The following is an 18,807-nucleotide window of genomic DNA, read 5'->3' as shown; positions in this document are numbered from 1 at the left end:
CAGCGTGTGACAGGGCACATGACATGATGAGACACCCAAATGTAGCCCCAGGATTTTGAACGTTCCAAAACCCTGGGGCAACAGGGAAGCATCCCGCGTCACTACATGCATCACCACGACTCACCACGCGTCACGACGCAACAACCTCTTTTTCGGCTGTCGACTAAATGCCGCTCAAACGACACACAAGTGGGACAGGCCCTCTACTTGCCTGCAGCATAACTGGGGCCATTCACACTAATGTTATGAAGCACTTTGAATCACAATGGGTGCTGTAGTGGAAATCTGGAAAAACCTCCTCTGATAAACTACAATACAGGCCTAACCTTTGCGAGAAGTCAACCTGGTATCTTTGCTACATAATGCACAAAGTCATGATGAACTTAGCGGGTGAGCAGGAGAAAGAATAAATAAAGAGACATTGTTTTGTTTGAATCAGGGTTCAAGGTCTAAATTGAACGATAAATGATACAGGGGAATATAGAGTCATCTCCATGTTAGAGATGATTCCTATAGAAGTGTTTTCTAATTAAGCAAAGTGATTTTAAAGGTGCAGCTAGGAGGTTTTCTATCAATTTATAACAGGGTTTTATATTTTTGTACCTATACTGTATTATGTTGAAATGTTATGGATTGTGTTCATCATTCCTGGAAGACATTGCTGGAAATTCATAAATGTTCACCACAGTGCACTTTAAAAACCTACGCCAAAATAACTTGGCAGTCGACTCTCCATCTGTACACCGATTTTGGGTGTCACAATGTTCTGTATTATATCTTATGTCCAAAATCACCATTACTCCTTGAAATTGGAAAGGGTTAATCATACACTACTGAAACGCGTGATGTTAAAGAATATAAAAAACATGTATTTACAATTAAAAGCAGGAAGATATATTGCGGCACCTTTTATTACAGACAGGGTGGCACGGTGGCGCAGTAGTAGAGATGTTGCCTTTCAGCGCCAGAGACCTGGGTTCGATCCTGACTACGGATGCTGTCTGTACGGAATCTGCATCTTATGACCGCATGGGTTTTCTCTGTGAGTTCCAGCTTCCTCCCACACTCCAAAGACGTACAAGTTTGCAGGTTAATTGGCTTGGTATCATTGTAAATTGCCCTTAATGTGTGCTGGATAGTGTTAGTGTGCGGGTATTGCTGGTCGGCGCGGATCCGGTGGGCCGATGGGCCTGTTTCTGCGCTGTATCTCTAAACTAAACTAAACTAAACTAAATTAATGTTGGAGGTCGGAACAAAAGTTACAATAGGCCAGGAAACACCAAGTTAGCAACATGGAGACAACATCTGGTTCATGACGATCACAAATGTTTATACCTTGGTCAATATGCCTTCTACCTATCAAATGACTGCACCACTTCAAAGCATCAACTGCTGGCCCCAGCTTACAGTCAAAGTTTACACACTTCAAATAGGAGAGTCTGGAGGATTCTCGGTGTGGGAATTAATAAGCACTGCATAATTTAGAAGTTTTCACATGTCATTAAAAAGTTATTGTATAAAAATAAACTCAGCACATGTATTCTGTTTGAACTCGTGCCTGTGTTTGATCTGAGTTTACATTATACCAGTTCCATGCAGGGATTTTACAGATGATGCTGTGAATCGACTTTGGGTGAATAATGTTTTTCAAAATAAACCCAGGTTAAACAACCACCCAATTCTCATAATCAAAAGCCATCATTTACCGAAAATATCAACTAGCTAATAACGTGTAAGCAAATTTCAGTGGGCGGCACAGTGATGTAGTTGCTGCTTTACATCGCCAGAGACCCGGGTTCGATCCTGACCTCAGGTGCTCTCTGTGTGGAGTTTGTGTATTTTTGTGTGTGATCGAATGATTTTTCTCCAGGTGCTCCGGTTTCCTCCTACGTTCCCAAAACGTGCGGACTTGTAGGTTAAATGGCCTCTTTAAATTGCCCCTAATGTACAGGGAGGTGATGTGAAAATGGGATAACATAGTATTGATGGGAATGGTGACTGGTCGTCAGCATGGACTCAGTGGGCTGGAAGTTCTGTTTCCATGTTGTATCTTTCAAACAATCAATTAAATAAAGCAAGTTATCATGACCTTGGGATCCTTCAAACTGTTTCATAGGCAAGGGCGTACTTCTGATATGTGGTTAATGTTACAATATGGGAAATATGATAGGTAAATTGCACACGTCAAACCCTCTCAATGTAATGCGTAAGAAAGAACTGCAGATGCTGGTTTAAATCGAAGGTTGACACAAAATGCTGGAGTAACTCAGCGGATGAGGCAACATCTCTGGAGAAAAGGAATGGGCGACGTTTCTGGTCGAGACCCCTCTTCAGACCCACTGAAGAGTCTGAAGAAGGATCTCGACCCGAAACGTCGCCCATTACTTTTCTCCAGAGATATTGCCTCACCTGCTGAGTTACTCCAGCATTTTGTGTCTACCTTCTCTCAATGTAATAATGACCAGGTTATCTGCTGTTTAATGATGTAGGTTGAGGGATAAACACAAATTCAGGGTACTGAGGTGCTAGGGCTTGCTGGTCATCAAAATAATGTCACGAGATTTTTGTTGATCTGAGATCTTTCAAAGAAGGCTTCTTTATTTAAATCGCTTTCCTCAAAAGCTCTTCCTCAAATTTACGGTGCAGTGTCAGCAAGGTTTGTGCACAGTGTGACTCTGGAGCAGGATTCAAAACAGCAGCTTTGTGGCTTGAAGCAGACATGGCCTAATCTAAACTCTGACTGATCCAGAGCCAATACCTGCAGTTGTGCCATAAACGTACATCTGTTATAGAAGGGGATAAAGGAGAATTACTGGGAAATCTGAAATAACTGAACATTTTCTCCCCATTTACTCTAGGCTTCAGATAAGCCCCCTCTGCTGTGCTGTAGGCCATTCGCAGATATTCACACTGCATTATGGGCTAACCATTTAGTTTAGTGTCATTTAGAGCTATAGCGTGGAAACGGGTCCTCAGGCCCACCGAGTCCATGCCGACCAGTGATCACCCACACACTGGCTCCACTATCCACTATCGCATCCTACACTCACTAGGGGAAATTTACAAAAGCCAATTAACCTACAAACCTTTGGAACATCGGAGGAAACCGGAGCACCGGGAGAAAATCCATGCAGTCACGGGGAGAACGTGCAAACTCCAGATAGTCAGGATCGAACTTGGGTCTCTGATGCTGTGAGGCTGCAACTCTACCGCTGTGCCACTGTGCATTCACTTGATATAACAAGCAAAAAACAAGATAATAGCAACATATTAACATCTTATATGTGTTCCTAACAGCTCAGTGAGGGCACAAATGGCATGCACCATTTTGTTCCTCTTTAGTGTAAGGTGATGCGATGAAAGAGGCAGGATAACAAGGGTAAAGTCCATGCAGAAGAACAAAGTGACACAATGTGAATTAATGAAAATAATGGAATGGTTTTCCTGTGTCAGAGCCTGTGGCAGCATGAAAAGTGCAGCCGTTGTATTTACTTGACACGACACGTAAATGATTTGTTTTCCTCAAAGTGCTCAGAAAATGTTCAAAAGGTTTTAGTTATCACAGGCTGCATTCATATAATATTTGATACTAAAATCCATGCATCAGAGATTTCAATTTCAGGCTTGGGTTTGCTTTATAGGCTAATTTGTAACATGGTTTTCATGGGCTTGTATTAAGAATGTGGATTGAATCAGATTCTAAAGGCACAACACGCATTACCTGACCAAAACACAGGTCCGTTCATTAATTCACTTTTTAATAGGAGGATCCGGGAAGCAAACACTCGCTGTTACTCACTGGGATTTATTAGTACCTGTATTTGCAAATATTCTGAGCTAAGCAATAGCATCCTTGAAGCTTCTTCCTTGACCCTTCTCCCGTCTCCACCGGGTCCCCTTCCTCTTGGGCTCCCCCGGACCGTCTTTAGACCTCTTCATTTCTAATGCCGACGTGACATCAACCACCTTAACTTTGTGACTCTCCTTACCTACTTTAAACTCACCCCCTCTGAATGTACAGCCCTCGGTTCAGTCTGCAGCAACCCCAACATTGTAGAGACATCATAGATAGAGCTCTAAGGGCTAGTGGAGTCAAGGGATATGGGGAGAAGGCAGGCATGGGTTATTGATAGGGCCATGATCACAATGAATGGCGTTGCCGGCTCGAAGGGCCGAATGGCCTCCTCCTGCACCTATTTTCTATTTTTTCTATGTTTCTATTATCATCAACCACGCCATCAAGGAAGTTGCCATGGTTGTTTGGCGAGCTGACCGGGCTGAGACCAAGCGCCAGCTCTCCGACACATCCTCCTACTCACCCCTGGGACCATGGCCCGACAGAGAGTCTAAAGAAGGGTCTCCACCCGAAACTTCACCTCTCCATAATCTCCAGAGATGCTGCCTGATCCGCTGAGTTACTCCAGCATTTTGTGTCTATCTTCAGTGTAAACCAGTATCTGCATAGAAACATAGAGAAATAGAAAAAGGTGCAGGAGTAGGCCATTCGGCCCTTCGAGCCTGCACCGCGATTCAATATGATGATGGCTGATCATCCAACTCAGTATCCTTCTTGCACAAGAATCCTGATGACCTGACGTAACCCACCACTGCTGTTTTTCGGCAGGCACTTCCTCACCCTTGGCTTGCACAGCACCACCAGACTGGGTTATCTCGAAGAATCCAACGATTACATTTGATGGAATAGAGACCTTTCCTCATCATAAAAGCCCCAATGACAGGTCAAATCCCAACAGGCAAGCTTGAGTGTCAATTAAGTCAGTGGTGTCATTCATCCTGCCAAAGTATTTCCTTTAGCTGTTCTCTGAAGTTGTGGCCTCTCAAAGAAGGTGTGCTGAAAGATCTGTCGGTTTTACAACATTATGAACAGAAGGAGACTTGAGTTGGAATTTATCTGTTTGTTGGAAATTCCTTATGAACAGAAGTTCATAAATTCTTAAGTGATAGGAGCAGAATTAGGCCATTTGGCCCATCAAGTCTACTCCGCCATTCAATCATGGCTGATCTCTTTTTCCCTCAACCCCATTCTCCTGTCTTTTCCCCTTAAACCGACACCTGTACTAATCACTAATCTATCAATCTCTGACTTAAAAATATCCATTGACTTGGTCTCTGCAGCCATCCGTGGCAACGAATTCCACAGATTCACCACCCTCTGACTAAAGAAATTTTTCCTCGTTTCTTTCCTAAAGGCACATCCTTTTATAAAGAGTCCCAGGAAATAGATTGCAAAGCAACAGATCCCAGCAGTAGTGTACAGGCATATGAACAATCAATGGATTATATCTCAGAGTTATTGAAAGGGGTTGGAGAACATGGTAAGGACTAAAGTTCACAAGGTAAAGGTTTCTCTCTGCACTCCTTGTGGACTGACTGCAAGTGTAAGTAGAAAACCATTTTCTATTATTTTCATTGTGAATAGAATGCTTCCAGCCACTAAGCTGAATTATTATCTGGTAACCTTGACTCTACATCCGCTATTACATTTTATTTTAAGCTCTATTCTTAATGTCTCTTTCTAAATTTCAGCACAGTTTTTCCTCACATTTTGTGGATGTACAGAGTGCAAATTCAAATGTGTTTTCCTTGCCCATTACCTTTGATTACATGACAATGACGGTTTTGACGTAACGATATAAAGAATCACATGCAAGTTTCCATGTAGTAAACCGACAAGGACTCACCTCCAAGATTCTTCTTACAAAAGATATTTGTGATTTGCTCTTCCTTGCCCCAATTCTACTCCTTATATTCCTCGGAACCTGTTGCGATACTGTCAATGCTGCTGGCAAACATCCAGCATAGTCTTGTCCTGTGGCAGGGAATGAAGCGAGTCCTGCAATGGTCACAAATTTCCTTGCCTTCGCGATTGCTTCCATTTTATTCTTCGACTGGCTGCAGTCCATGTGCATCCACTTTTAGCCCAAGGTAAACTTTGTCTTCCTGCATGAGTGCACGCTCGCTTCTTTCCAGCTTCTGTTTGGGAAAGATCTTCTGCTGCCCCAAGCTTGATACTTGCCTGTTTCCAGGATCACACTGTCTCTCCCCATGCAGTCGAAGGGGTGATCTTCTGCCTGAAGCATGGCTCACAGAACTTGGCAAGATGCAGCGCAGCACAGCGGCTCTTCCGAAGCTGGTACCCAGTGCAGTGTCAAAGGCAGCATTGAGAGTGCAAGGCCATCATCCCAAGCTTGCCCTCAGTCAAATTGCTTCAACATTCACATACATTTACAATCAATCATTCAGGTCCTGCCTGAAACTACAATTGCACAAGGAAAAAAAGTTAAACAAATATCACAAGTGAAAAAGTAAAAAACACACATGCTCGTGGTGCACGCACCCCTAAAACACACATACATGTACGCATGGGTCCAAATGACACACATACAAATGCACACATATGTACACACAAACATTCACACACAAACACACATGCATACATGTAGGCACATATATGTACATATACATACCCACACGCTCGCATGTACACTCACACAATTAAAACTTGACCTTTCTCCAAATATGGACCTCCTCTCTTTGAATTCAGCACGAGGTCCGAAATCTGTGGAAATTCCCATCTTAAAAGGAGACCAACTGGGTAATGAAGTAGTAATTCGTACAGTTGGAGTCAAAGTCAGATCGGTTTGTTGTCATGCACACCAGGGTGCAATGAAATTCCTGGTTTGCATGAAGCTCATAGAGTAAACAATATGCATGATAATGATCGATACAACGATAAATATAATGATAATTGCACAACCACTGAATGGTGGAAGATTGTTGAGCAGTCTGAGGTGGTGCAAAAAGAGCACCAAAGTGCAATAACAAAATAAATGAATGAAGTTGAGTTAAGTGTACAGGGCCTGTCCCACGAGCATGCGACCTGCATGCGGCAAACGCGGCCAAACCGGAAGCGGGGGCCGCGCCGATGTCGAGTGATCCCCGTACAGGGCTGGTCCCACCCGCATGCGACCTGCATGCGGCAAGCGCGACCAAACCGGATGCGGGGGCCGCGCGTAGGTCGAGTGAGTGACGTGAAGTTCGAGCGAAGTCCGCTGGACGTTCGCGTTTGACGTACGGCGTCAAGACGCTGCGTATGCCCGTCGAGGCGGCTGCAGGCCGGCAGGCCGTTGCCGCGCGGAATTTTTGAACAGGTCAGTTTTTTGGACCCCGCGCGATGTCCACCCAACTCCATATGGCTCCGGCGATCGAAGTGGGACCGGCCACGCGAGGCAGTACAGCTCAAGCGACCACGTTAGGTCGCGCTTGCCGCATGGAGTTGCATGCTCGTGGGACAGGCCCTTAAGAGTACGTGACAGCATCTGTAGGAAGGGGGGGGGGGTGGGGGGAGCTGGGGGGGTGAGCAAGAGGTGATCAGTCCAGGAATTTAATACCAGGATGAAGAAGCTGTTCTTAGTCTGGATGTCCGGGCTTTCAAGCACCTGTATCATCTCCCAGAAGGTAGAAGAATGAGAAGGGAATGAGAAGGGAAAGCAAGCATCCTCAACGATACCTCCAGCCTTCCTGATGGACTTTGGTTAGGCCGCATTTGGAGTATTGCATGCACTTCTGGTCACCCCCTCACAGGAAGGATGTGGAGGCTTTGGAAAGGGTGCAGATGAGGTTTACCAGAATGATTCCTGGATCAGGCAATGTTAGCTACACAGAGAGAGTTTGGACAGACTTGGATCGTTTTCGCTGAATGCAGAAGGTTGTGGAAAGACCTGATAGATGTAAATGAAATAATGAGAGGCACATGAAGGGTAGACAGTCAGAACCTTTTCCCCAGGATGGAACTAAATACTAGCGGGCAGAACTTTAAGTTTAAAGGAGATATGCAGGGCACGTTTTTTTGCACAGAGGGCAGTGAGTGCCAAGAACGTGCTGACAGGGGTGGTGGTTGAGGCAGATACAATAGTGGCATTTAAACGACTTTGAATGGACATATGGATATGCAGGGAATGGAGAGATATGGATTATGTACAGGCAAATAAGATTTGGTCTTGGCTTCATGTTCAGCACAAATATTGTGGGCTGAAGGGCCTGTTCCTCTGCTATACTGTTCTATGTTCTGTATTCTGTATTAGTGTAAAACTCTGAAATTTAAAAAAAGTCCATGATATTGCAAGAGGTGATTCAAACTGCTCTGTTGCGTTCCAAATTCAATTATTTAGATGGATTTTGGAATTAAAAGGTTGACATCAGATTAGGGTCGTGCAAATTGGTTCAAGAATCGTGTTACAAGAACATTATGGGCTCCATCCTTCGTTGGTCATCTGTTGTCTGTTGTCGGCCCTGCTTTGTTCCGGCCTTTTCTTACCTCCAGTTCCCTCCCCTATACTTTCAGTCAGAATAAAGGTCCTGACCCGAAAAGTCACCCATCCTTTTTTCTCCAGGGATGCTGCCTGACCTGCTGAGTTACTGCAGCACTTTCTGTCTATTTTCGATTCAAGAACATGATGGTTGAGAGAAAGTAGCTGTTCCTGAACTTGGTGGCTCATACTGCCACTCTGGCCACCAACACTGTTGCCCAAAATTGCCCAACGCATCACCGGTTCCTCACTCCCCTCCATTGAGTCTGTCCAAAGCAAGTGGTGTCTGCGAAGGGCGCTCAGCATCGTCAAGGACTGCTCTCACCTCTACCACAGACTGTTTACCCTCCTACCATCTGGGAGGCGCTACAGGTCTCTCCGTTGCCGGACCAACAGGTCCAGGAACAGCTTCTTCCCTGCGGCTGTCACACTACTCAACACTGTACCTCGGTGATTGCCAATCACCACCCCCCCCCCCCCCCCCCGGACACCCCTTCCACCAGGAAAAAAATAATTGCACTACTATGACTGTATGCACGTAAACATATTTATTTATTGCTCATATTCTGTCGCTCTTCTAGGGAGATGCTAACTGCATTTCGTTGTCTCTGTACTGTACACTGCACAATGACAATAAAGTTTGAATCTGATCTGAATCTGATCTTAGCTCACAGTTACGACTCTGGTTTGGCTCTGTCCAATATCTCTCTTCGTGCAAACCATACTTTTTTTTCTTCTTCATGCAAAGCCCATTCTTTATATTGTAATCAGTTTGTAATCTGCAGAGATTCTTATTCTAACCATTTATACAGCAGCACCAGGAGCAAAATGAACCAGTGACTAACTACTAGAGCACACGTTTTGTGTTTGTTCCACTCTCTAACTACACTAATCATGGGTGCATGTCATATATATGTGGTATTTACATTCAACTGTCAATCTGATGTGTGACGGCTGTCATACCCAAATGTTTCTTCGAGTTACATCTGTTTATTGGGTTGCATACATTATTTATTTACTCTCTACAATGTTTGCTCTTCGAGCACAGTAATTCACCACATGTTCCAGTGTCAAAAATGCATTATGCAAGTGTTCGCCCACGTTGCCAGCCAATTCTTTACATTGATGCACTTCCCTGGTTTTGTTTATATGCTCATAAGTTCATGTTATAGGAGCAGAATTAGGCCATTCAGCCCATCAAGTCTACTCGGCCATTCAAGCATGGCTGATCTACCTTTCCCTCTCAACCCCATTCATAGAAACAGAAAATAGGTGCAGGAGTAGACCATTCGGCCTTCCGAGCCTGCACCGCCATTCAATATGATCATGGCTGATCATCCAACTCAGATGATCCAACTCAGAACTCATTCTCCTGCCTTCTCCCCACATAACCCCTGACACCCGCACTAATCAAGAATCTATCAATCTCCACCATTAAAATATCCATTGACTTGGCCTCCACGGCCTTCAGTGGCAAAGAATTCCACAGATTCATAGAAACATAGAAACATAGAAATTAGGTGCAGGAGTAGGCCATTCGGCCCTTCGAGCCTGCACCGCCATTCAATATGATCATGGCTGATCATCCAACTCAGTATCCCGTACCTGCCTTCTCTCCATACCCCCTGATAGCCACAAGGGCCACATCTAACTCCCTCTTCAATATAGCCAATGAACTGGCCTCAACTACCCTCTGTGGCAGAGAGTTCCAGAGATTCACCACTCTCTGCGTGAAAAAAGTTCTTCTTATCTCGGTTTTAAAGGATTTCCCCTTTATCCATAAGCTGTGACCCCTTGTCCTGGACTTGGCCATCTAGCCGGCCTATTCCAGTCTTTTCTCATAAGACAGTCCGACATCCCGGAAACCCCTTAAGAACCCCTTTGTAATTTTGTAAGTTTCTATAAGATCCCCTCTCAATCTTCTAAATTCTAGAGAGTATAAACCAAGTCTATCCAGTCTTTCTTCATAAGACAGTCCTGACATCCCAGGAATCAGTCTGGTGAACCGTCTCTGCACTCCCTCTATGGCAATAATGTCCTTCCTCAGATTTGGAGACCAAAACTGTACGCAATACTTCACCTCTGATGAAACTCTTGATGCAATTCTTTCATTCACTTTCTTTTCTGATCTGCCATGGGATTTGAGTTGTTACTTTGCTGTACCTGATATACAAAGGTTTACACCAGTTTTTTTTGGTAATTGGGAAGATAGACATAGCACACATGATTATATTGTGACTGACACATCAACCCTGCTGAGGGGAATTTTGCACAACGTTGTACTGGTCAATCTCCCCATGGGTGACAACTGGCCTGACAATAAATAATTGGTAGCACTATCTACTGTAACGTGGGGGAATTCACTTTTTTTAAACAGGTTAAACAGGTTAATTTACAAGGCAAATTTTATATTCTACACTGGTACTCCCTTAATGTAGAGATCTAAGTATTTATGATTATTAAAGGAATTGATTTGGAAGATAAAGTTAATTCCTCTCGAAACCAGAACAGTCCAGTACAGGAACAAACCCCAACCCTACCCCTTCTGGCCATAATGTCCATGCCAAACATGACACCAAGTTAAACTAATGTCCTTTGCCTACACATGATCCGTATCCCTCCATTCCACCTACAGACATGTGCCTATCTAAAAGCCTCTTTAATACCACTATTGTATCTGCCTCCACAGATACAATAGTGGCAGCACATTCCAGGCACCCACCACTCTCTATGTAAAAATCTTCCCCTGCTCATCCTCTGCTAAATTTTGCCCCCTCTCACATTAAAGCGAACTGCTCTATGCGTCTATGCATTTATGCCTTTCATAATTTTATATGCTTCAATCAGGTCTCCCCTCGGCCTCCAACACTCCAGAGAAAACAATCCAAGTTTGTCGAACCACTTGTTATAGCTAATGTCCTCTAAACCACGTTGCATTCCAGTAAATTTATTCAGCACTCTCCAAAGCCTCCATTCTGTATCTTCCTGTAATGCCACAAACCGGAACTGCACAGTCTAGTGAAAGAATCCAGTACAAGGGGAGATAATCTTAAAATTTACATTGTAATGCTGTCAAGAAATGTATTCATCAAAATGAGGGTGCAACTCTAGAATTGTGATTCACCAAGGAACTGTGGCTGAAGATAACTAAAAACTTCAACATAGATGGTGGTAACTTTTTGCGAGAGAACGGTATTGAGGTTTCTGAAACCTTATTGTTAAAATGGCGATGTAATTGATTGGGAGTAAAGGCTTGAGAAGCTGCCTGGTCATCTGTTTCTATGTACTGTAGATAGTGAGGACTAAAGTGTTTTGGAAAGATTGGTCAGTTCCAATGCACCTCCAAAGGAATAAGAGATTCACCAGCACTGTGGTTGCAAACAACTATCAACCTCCAATATTCTATTATTCCCAGCCTTAAATTCCAGACTTCTACTCTCTGACTGATGGATAGGTTTTGTCAACATTATACTAAACAACCTAGATCAAATTGTAAGATTATGATCTCTTGTTCTAGAATCCCCACCTCAGAAGTACCTTATCCTCATTTATCTGAAGAATGCCTTTAATCACATTAAACACTCAGTTAAACACTCAACACTCAAATCTTCCACCAAACATTCACTAGTATACCATTATAGATTATACAACTGTCCCTCATAAATTAGTATTTCCTTTAAATTCGTAAATTAATTTAAATTAGTAAACCTTGCCTAAGAGCAGCGTTCTCTGTGCTAGATTATACTAGAGTTCATTTCAAGGTCAATCAGTTGCAAGTGGAAAGCCACCAAAATATGACATGTGGAGTCTGCACATTCTCTCTGAGACTGCATGGGCTTTCTCCTGGAGCTCTGGTTTCCTCCCACATCCAAAAGACTTACGGATTTGAAGGTTAATTGGCCTCTGTAGATTGCCCCCAGTGTGCAATGAATGTATGAGTGGGATAACATAGAACTAGTATCGACGAGTGATCGATGGTCGGTGCGGACTCGGTGGGCTGAAAGGTCTGCTTCCATGCTGTATCTCAAAACTTTAAACCAGGTTCCTCTGACCCATCCTTGGAGCACTCTGGTCCCCATCATTATCTCTTTGATTCATTCAGCAGCAACACTCCACTGAAACCGGAACAGTGTTGTACTGTGGTACCCTCCCCTAGGAGCTGGCTTCAGAGATGCCAATGTAATCTCGATCTGTGTAAAATGCCGGCAGAGGGATAATGGACCAAATAGTTTCCTTAAATTTTGCATCATTCTATTTGTTACACAATTGGACACAGAGGTATATGCTGTGTCGTACTAAATCAAAGCAGCGAAAGGTTCCTTCCTCCTTTATCCGTTTTCACTCTTGAATTAGTGCCAATTCTGGCTGGAAGACCAACGCGGAAACTTTAATCCAGATACAAAATAACAGAGAGGGACCCACAGTTGAGGTGGGGTGGGGGGGGGGGGGGGGGGGGGGGGGGGGGGGGGGGGGGGTTGAATTGATTATTAACGGCTTCTTATTGACTGTACTGATGATGAATTCAAGAGCTGGGAGTTAAATTTATAATCTGAATGAGGAACTGATAGCGGCTACCCATATCATCTAGTTGGTTTAACATGATATTGGGGTGGGAGATTGCAACCTTCACGCGGTCTGCCCTGTTTCGACAAATGCAATCAACCTGGTGTGCACAATCAAATAAGATCAAATGGAACAAGTTGTCCTACAACTTTAGGCTGTGCACCCCATACGCAGGAAGAAGAACATGATAGTTATGGATTACTGTTAAAGCAGCAGACGGCGTAGTGGAGCAGCTGTAGAGTTGCTGCCTTACAGCGTCAGAGACCCAGGTTCGATCCTATCTACGGGTGCTGTCTGTACAGAGTTTGTATGTTCTCTCTGTGACTGCGTGGGTTATCTCCGGGTGCTCCGGTTTCCTCCCACACTCCAAAGACATACAGGTTTGTAGGTTAATTGGTTTCGGTAAAATTGTGAATTGCTCCTACTGTATAGGATAGTGCTAGTGTACTGCTGATGATCGCTGGTTAGCATGGACTCAGTCGTCCAAAGGGCCTGTATCTGCGCTGTATCTCTAAAGTCTAAAGAGATAAAGAGATGACTGAATGAGGGATCCATTTCAATCATCAGCTATCCATTTCTTCCCCAGGTGCTACCAGTCTTTGTCAGGATAAGGGAGTCTAAAACTAAGGGACATAGATTTAAGTTGAGAGGCCATAGACCAAAGATTTAAAAGGGGCACAAGGTGCAACTTATATACACAGAGGGTGATACCTCCATGGAATGAGCTGACGGAGGATGCTGTAGAGGCGGGTACAATTATAATCCTTGGAAGACACTTGGACAGGTATATGGAAAGAAAAAGAGATAAGGGCCAAATGTAGGAAGATGGGACCAGCTCAGATGGACACTTTGGTTGGCATTGATGACTTAGGGTTGGTTTCCATGGTGTATATGACTCTATGACTCTATTTTTTATCCCTTTGAAAGATTCTGAGGCATTTTTGTTCCACGTCAAATAACTTTAATCCAATTTCGAAACACTATCAATAATTACACTTACAAGGTACGTGGTCTTTGCTCTTACAGTGCAAAAGCCTAATGTCACGAAGAACGCACATCCAGTACCTATGTAAAGATGGAATCTTCAGAACTTCAGTGTGGACACTGTCTGTGCTGCACGTTCAGGTGGAACTGTGACCACATTGGCATTCAGTAACTGACTGAAGTGAAAGAGATATTTTGCTGTCTTACGTTTTCTTGAGCATGCTTGCGATATCCGGTCCCGTGACTGTTAGTATCCTGGACTTATCCTGCTCCCCGTTCCTCAAAACCTTTAATCTCACGGGTGCGTATACGCCATGAGTCTTCGTTATTGGCTTGGTCAGTGGTGGAGCATTGGGGAGAAGGGACCCTTCAATTGGCCAATCGTATTCCTATTAAAAGAAAAATATTTATTTTGGTTTTACCCACATATGCGCACACACTAGAACATGCAAACACATGCTCACAAGCATGCACACACACATGCATGCACACCCATACACACGCCACATACACATGCATACATGCATGCACACTCAAGCACACATATACACACACATACAGACACAGACACACACACACACACATTTATATAACGAAGATAGACACAAAAAGCTGGAGTAACTCAGCGGGACAGGCAGCATCTCTGGAGAGATGGAATGGGTGACATTTTAGCTCGAGACCCTTCTTCAGGCTGTTTAGGGATAAGGGAAACGAGAGAAATAGACAGTGATGTGGAGAGATAAAGAACAATGAATTAAATATATGCAAAATAGTAACGATGGTAAAGGAAACAGCCCATTGTAAGCTGTTTGTAGGGTGAAAATGAGAAGTTAGTGTGACTTGGGTGGGGGAGGGATAGAGAGAGAGGGAATGCCGGGGCTACCTGAAGTGAGAGAAATCAATATTCATACCACTGGGCTGCAAGCTGCCCAAGCGAAATATGAAATGTTGTTCCTCCAATTTGGGTTTAGCCTCACTCTGACAATGGAGGAGACCTAGGACAGAAAGGTCTGTGTAGGAATGCAAAGGAGAATGACAGTGTCCAGCAACCGGGAGATCAGGTTGGTTCAGGCGGGCGGAGCGAAGGTGTTCCGTGAAACGATCGCCCAGTCTGCGTTTGGTCTCGCCGATGTATAAAAAGTCAAAGTCAAAGTATCCTTTATTGTCATTCAGACCTTTTGGTCTGAACGAAATTTCATTGCCACAAGAGTCCACATCTTGAACAATGGATACAATAGATGAGTTTGGAGGAGGAGCTAAGTTGGAGGTCAAGTGAACCTAACCTGAAAGGACTGCCGCATACAACACATAATCATCCGAAGTTTCCGCCACCTCCAACGGGATCCCACCTCTAGCCACATTTTCCCATCTCCACCCCTTTCTGTCTGCCGCAGAGACCGTTCCCTTCGCAACTCCCTGGTTAACTCATCCCTTCCCACCCAAACCACCGCCTCCCCAGGTACCTTTCCCTGCAACCGCAGAAGATGGGACACCAGTTGCTGTACCTCCTCCCTCGACTCTGTCCAGGGACCCCGACAGTCCTTTCAGGTTAGGCAGAGGTTCACTTGCACCTCCTCCAACCTCATCTACTGTATCCATTGTTCAAGCTGTGGATTCTTATACATCGGCGAGACCCAACGCAGACTGGGTGATCGTTTCACGGAACACCTTCGCTCAGCCCACGTGAACCAACCTGATCTCCCGGTAGCTGAACACTTTGATTCTCTTCCCCGTTCCTACACAGGAGATTCTGTCCTCGGTCTCCTCCATTGTCAGAGTGAGGCTAAATGCAAATTGGAGCAACACCATCTCATATTTCGCATGGTATGAATATTGATTTATCTCACTTCAGGTAGCCCCAGCATCCCATCTCTCTCTAACCCTCCTCCACCCAAGTTGCACTAGCTTCTCATTTTCACCCTACAAACAGCTTACAACGGCCTGTTTCCTTTTTCATCGTTACTTTTTTGCATATCTTTCATTCGTTGTTCTTTATCTCTCCACATCACCGTCCATATCTCTTGTTTCCCTTACCCCTAATCAGTCTGAAGAAGGGTCTCGACCTGAAACGTCACCCATTCCTTCTCTCCAGAGATGCTGCCTGTCCCGCTGAGTTCAAGCTTTTTGTGTCTATCTTCAGTTTAAACCAGCATCTGCAGTTCCTTCTTACACACATATAGATACACATGCATATACTGTACTGCAATGTACTTTTCAAAAAATGCCAGCAAATCCCTTACAGCGTTTATTTTAGACCATGTTTTCATCATTTGGAGATACTGAGAACTGTTCTGGATTGCTGCTCTCAACCAACCATGAAGGAATGGCCTAAATAGATAAATCTAGATCACAATACTGTAGCTGCTCATAAATTTAGGAGGACAATCTGAGGGGACTTATAACTGCCTGTAAACATGAGACTTATAGTTCGTGATTGGCTTCGATGTATCTAGCTGAGTGCAGATTAGTTTAGAGATACAGTGCAGAAACAGGCCATTCGGCCCACCGAGTCTGCACCGACCAGCGATCCCCGCACACTAACACTAACACTATCCTACACACAAGGGACAAGATACAATTTTTTCCAAACCCAATTACCCTAAAAACTGCTAAGTTTTATGTAATACATAAACCATGAAGACAATGCTCCACACTATCTATAGATCAGAAACATCTCCATTACCTCATTCAATCTACCATCCGGCATCACAGGCCACATGTAGGTGAGTTTGTTCCACAAAGGGTTGTCCAGTTTTGAGTTCTTCCATTGACCTGGTTTTGCAGTCCCTTCCTGCTTGATGGCCCACCTAACGAAACAATGTTTTATTTTAATGTTGAAAACAAGATCAATCAGGATTTTTATTCATTAAATACAGAAGCACTAATATAAACATTAAATGTTTTACATTTGCATGGTACGTTCTCGAAGCCTCGTAAACACACTTTGGTTTTGAGACTGTGTAATATTATCAAAGAAATCATGCTATCCAGGCCACGCTCGCATCTCATTGCTACCGTCGAGAAGAAGGTACAGGAGCCTGAGAATGGTGATCTCCAAGTCCAAGACCAACTTCTTCCCATCAACCGTCGGGGTTTTGAACCATTCCGCGCAACCTGAAACACAAGCCTACATCAGCACCGAATTGCACTGGACAACGTTCCAAAGATTAGACTATAAATGCTAATGAAGAGCAGACACAAGGGAATACAGATGCTGGAATCCTGAGCTAAAAAAAAGTGCTGGAGAAACTCAGTGGGTCAGGCAGTATTCTGTGGAAGGAAATGGACTGGTGACATTTTGGGTCGGGACTCTTCTTCGAGATTTCAAAGCAACATCAAAAGGAAACGTTGTCTGTACATTTCCTTGCAAGAATCAAGTCAAGAATGTCAATAGTGTTTAATTGCCATGTGCACCAGGAATGGAACAGTGAGATTCTTACTTGCTGCAGCTTTTGCCGGCAAATTACTTGAACACCACAATAAATATGCACTTAGAAATAACATAAATAATATTATGTTATACTTGGTAACCAGACCATAATAATGCAAGCCGAATAATGTAGTGAAATCCTTATACAAAATCCATAGTCCTTCGGTGTTGAGATAGGGTCCTGGTTAGGGTTGTGTGGGGGTGGTTCAAGAGCCTGATGACAGATGGGAAGAACCTATTCTTGAACCTGGGGGTAGTGATTCTAAGGCTCCTGTACTTTCTTCCTGATGGTAGCAGTTAGAGGAGAATGGCCACAATTGCTGCCTGACATGCTGAGCTCCCAGCACTCTGTGATAAAGAAGAGGATTGTATTCAATAGACAATATACAATAGACAATAGGTGCAGGAGGAGGCCATTCGGCCCTTCGAGCCATCACCGCCATTCAATGTGATCATGGCTGATCATCCCAAATCAGTACCCCGTACCTGCCTTATCTCCTGACTCTATCTTTGCTATCTTTAAGATCCCTATCTAGCTCTCTCTTGAAAGTATCCAGAGAACTGGCCTCCACCACCCTCTGAGGCAGAGAATTCCGTGGAATATAAAGGATAAATGGGTGAGTGGAATTGTTGCAATAGGAACTAAAAATGAGCCTTGAAATCTAAATGAAGCAATCAAGAGCAGTATCAAAAAACAGTGCACAGATGGAGGTGCAGATGAAGCAATACAATAAGTAAAGTTATTGTTGTTTTCAACCTATAATGAAAAGTGAGATCCACAATTTACGAAATCAAATCCTACAGATAAGCACCATATGGATGCAAAACTTGTCAACCCATCAGGAACCAAAGGTTTGATTGAGAATTTTTAACCAGTCAGCAGTATAGACACCATTAAAACAACATTCCATCTGGGCTGGAGTAGTGTGTTGACGTGTGTGAGAGATTAAATGGCCTGTTCTACCCCAAATTTGCATTGTAGATGAAACCTCACAAAAATGTCGCTGATTATCTTTGATGTTTAAGAAAACACTTCTAGGGGATACATGAAATGAAGTAGACAAAACTAGCAGTGGTTGAAGTTCATTTGGCAAACCTGCGTACTTGAATTCAGATAGCTCGACACAATTATGGGCAGTTACTTTACCTGGGAGACACTATATAAGTACCACATGGTGGCAGTATGACACTATTTTAAACATTCCCTGTGTCACAACCCTGTCCTCTACACCCCTTCTCCTTAATTTTTTTCTCCATTTTAAGGACACTTCACGGCCTGCGAGCCAGATTTCACCATGCTTCAGCTATTATTATTCTGCAATTGAAACAACAATGCAAATGTCCGCATGACCAACGTGTTAAGAGAATTCAAAGGACAGTTTTGCAAAGACAGTGGCCCAGAAATTATAGGGCACCCTAAAATGCATGCCAAAATGCATGTCTGTGTGTGTGTTGTGTGGCAATAAACGTTTCAATGTCAGACACTGATGTTTGGATTAG

At 43.8% G+C, this 18,807-nt stretch overlaps 1 protein-coding gene across 2 annotated transcripts in view; it reads right to left on the bottom strand.

Moving 5' to 3' along the window:
• The window catches only part of LOC129705626 (doublecortin domain-containing protein 1-like), a 296,861-nt gene that overhangs the window by 59,474 nt on the left and 218,580 nt on the right, over positions 1-18,807 (bottom strand). For both annotated transcript variants that reach the window (XM_055649265.1, XM_055649266.1), the window contains 2 exons: positions 16,561-16,684; positions 14,085-14,266 (listed from right to left, as the gene is read on the bottom strand). In XM_055649265.1, coding sequence (XP_055505240.1) covers positions 14,085-14,266; positions 16,561-16,684 — 306 coding nt within the window. The remainder of the gene's footprint in view (positions 1-14,084; positions 14,267-16,560; positions 16,685-18,807) is intronic.

This window comes from Leucoraja erinacea, chromosome 18 (genome assembly GCF_028641065.1).
Source record: "Leucoraja erinacea ecotype New England chromosome 18, Leri_hhj_1, whole genome shotgun sequence".
Taxonomy (NCBI): domain Eukaryota; kingdom Metazoa; phylum Chordata; class Chondrichthyes; order Rajiformes; family Rajidae; genus Leucoraja; species Leucoraja erinaceus.
Note: the sequence above shows the minus strand (reverse complement) of the source record. Positions and strands in the feature narration are given on the sequence as shown.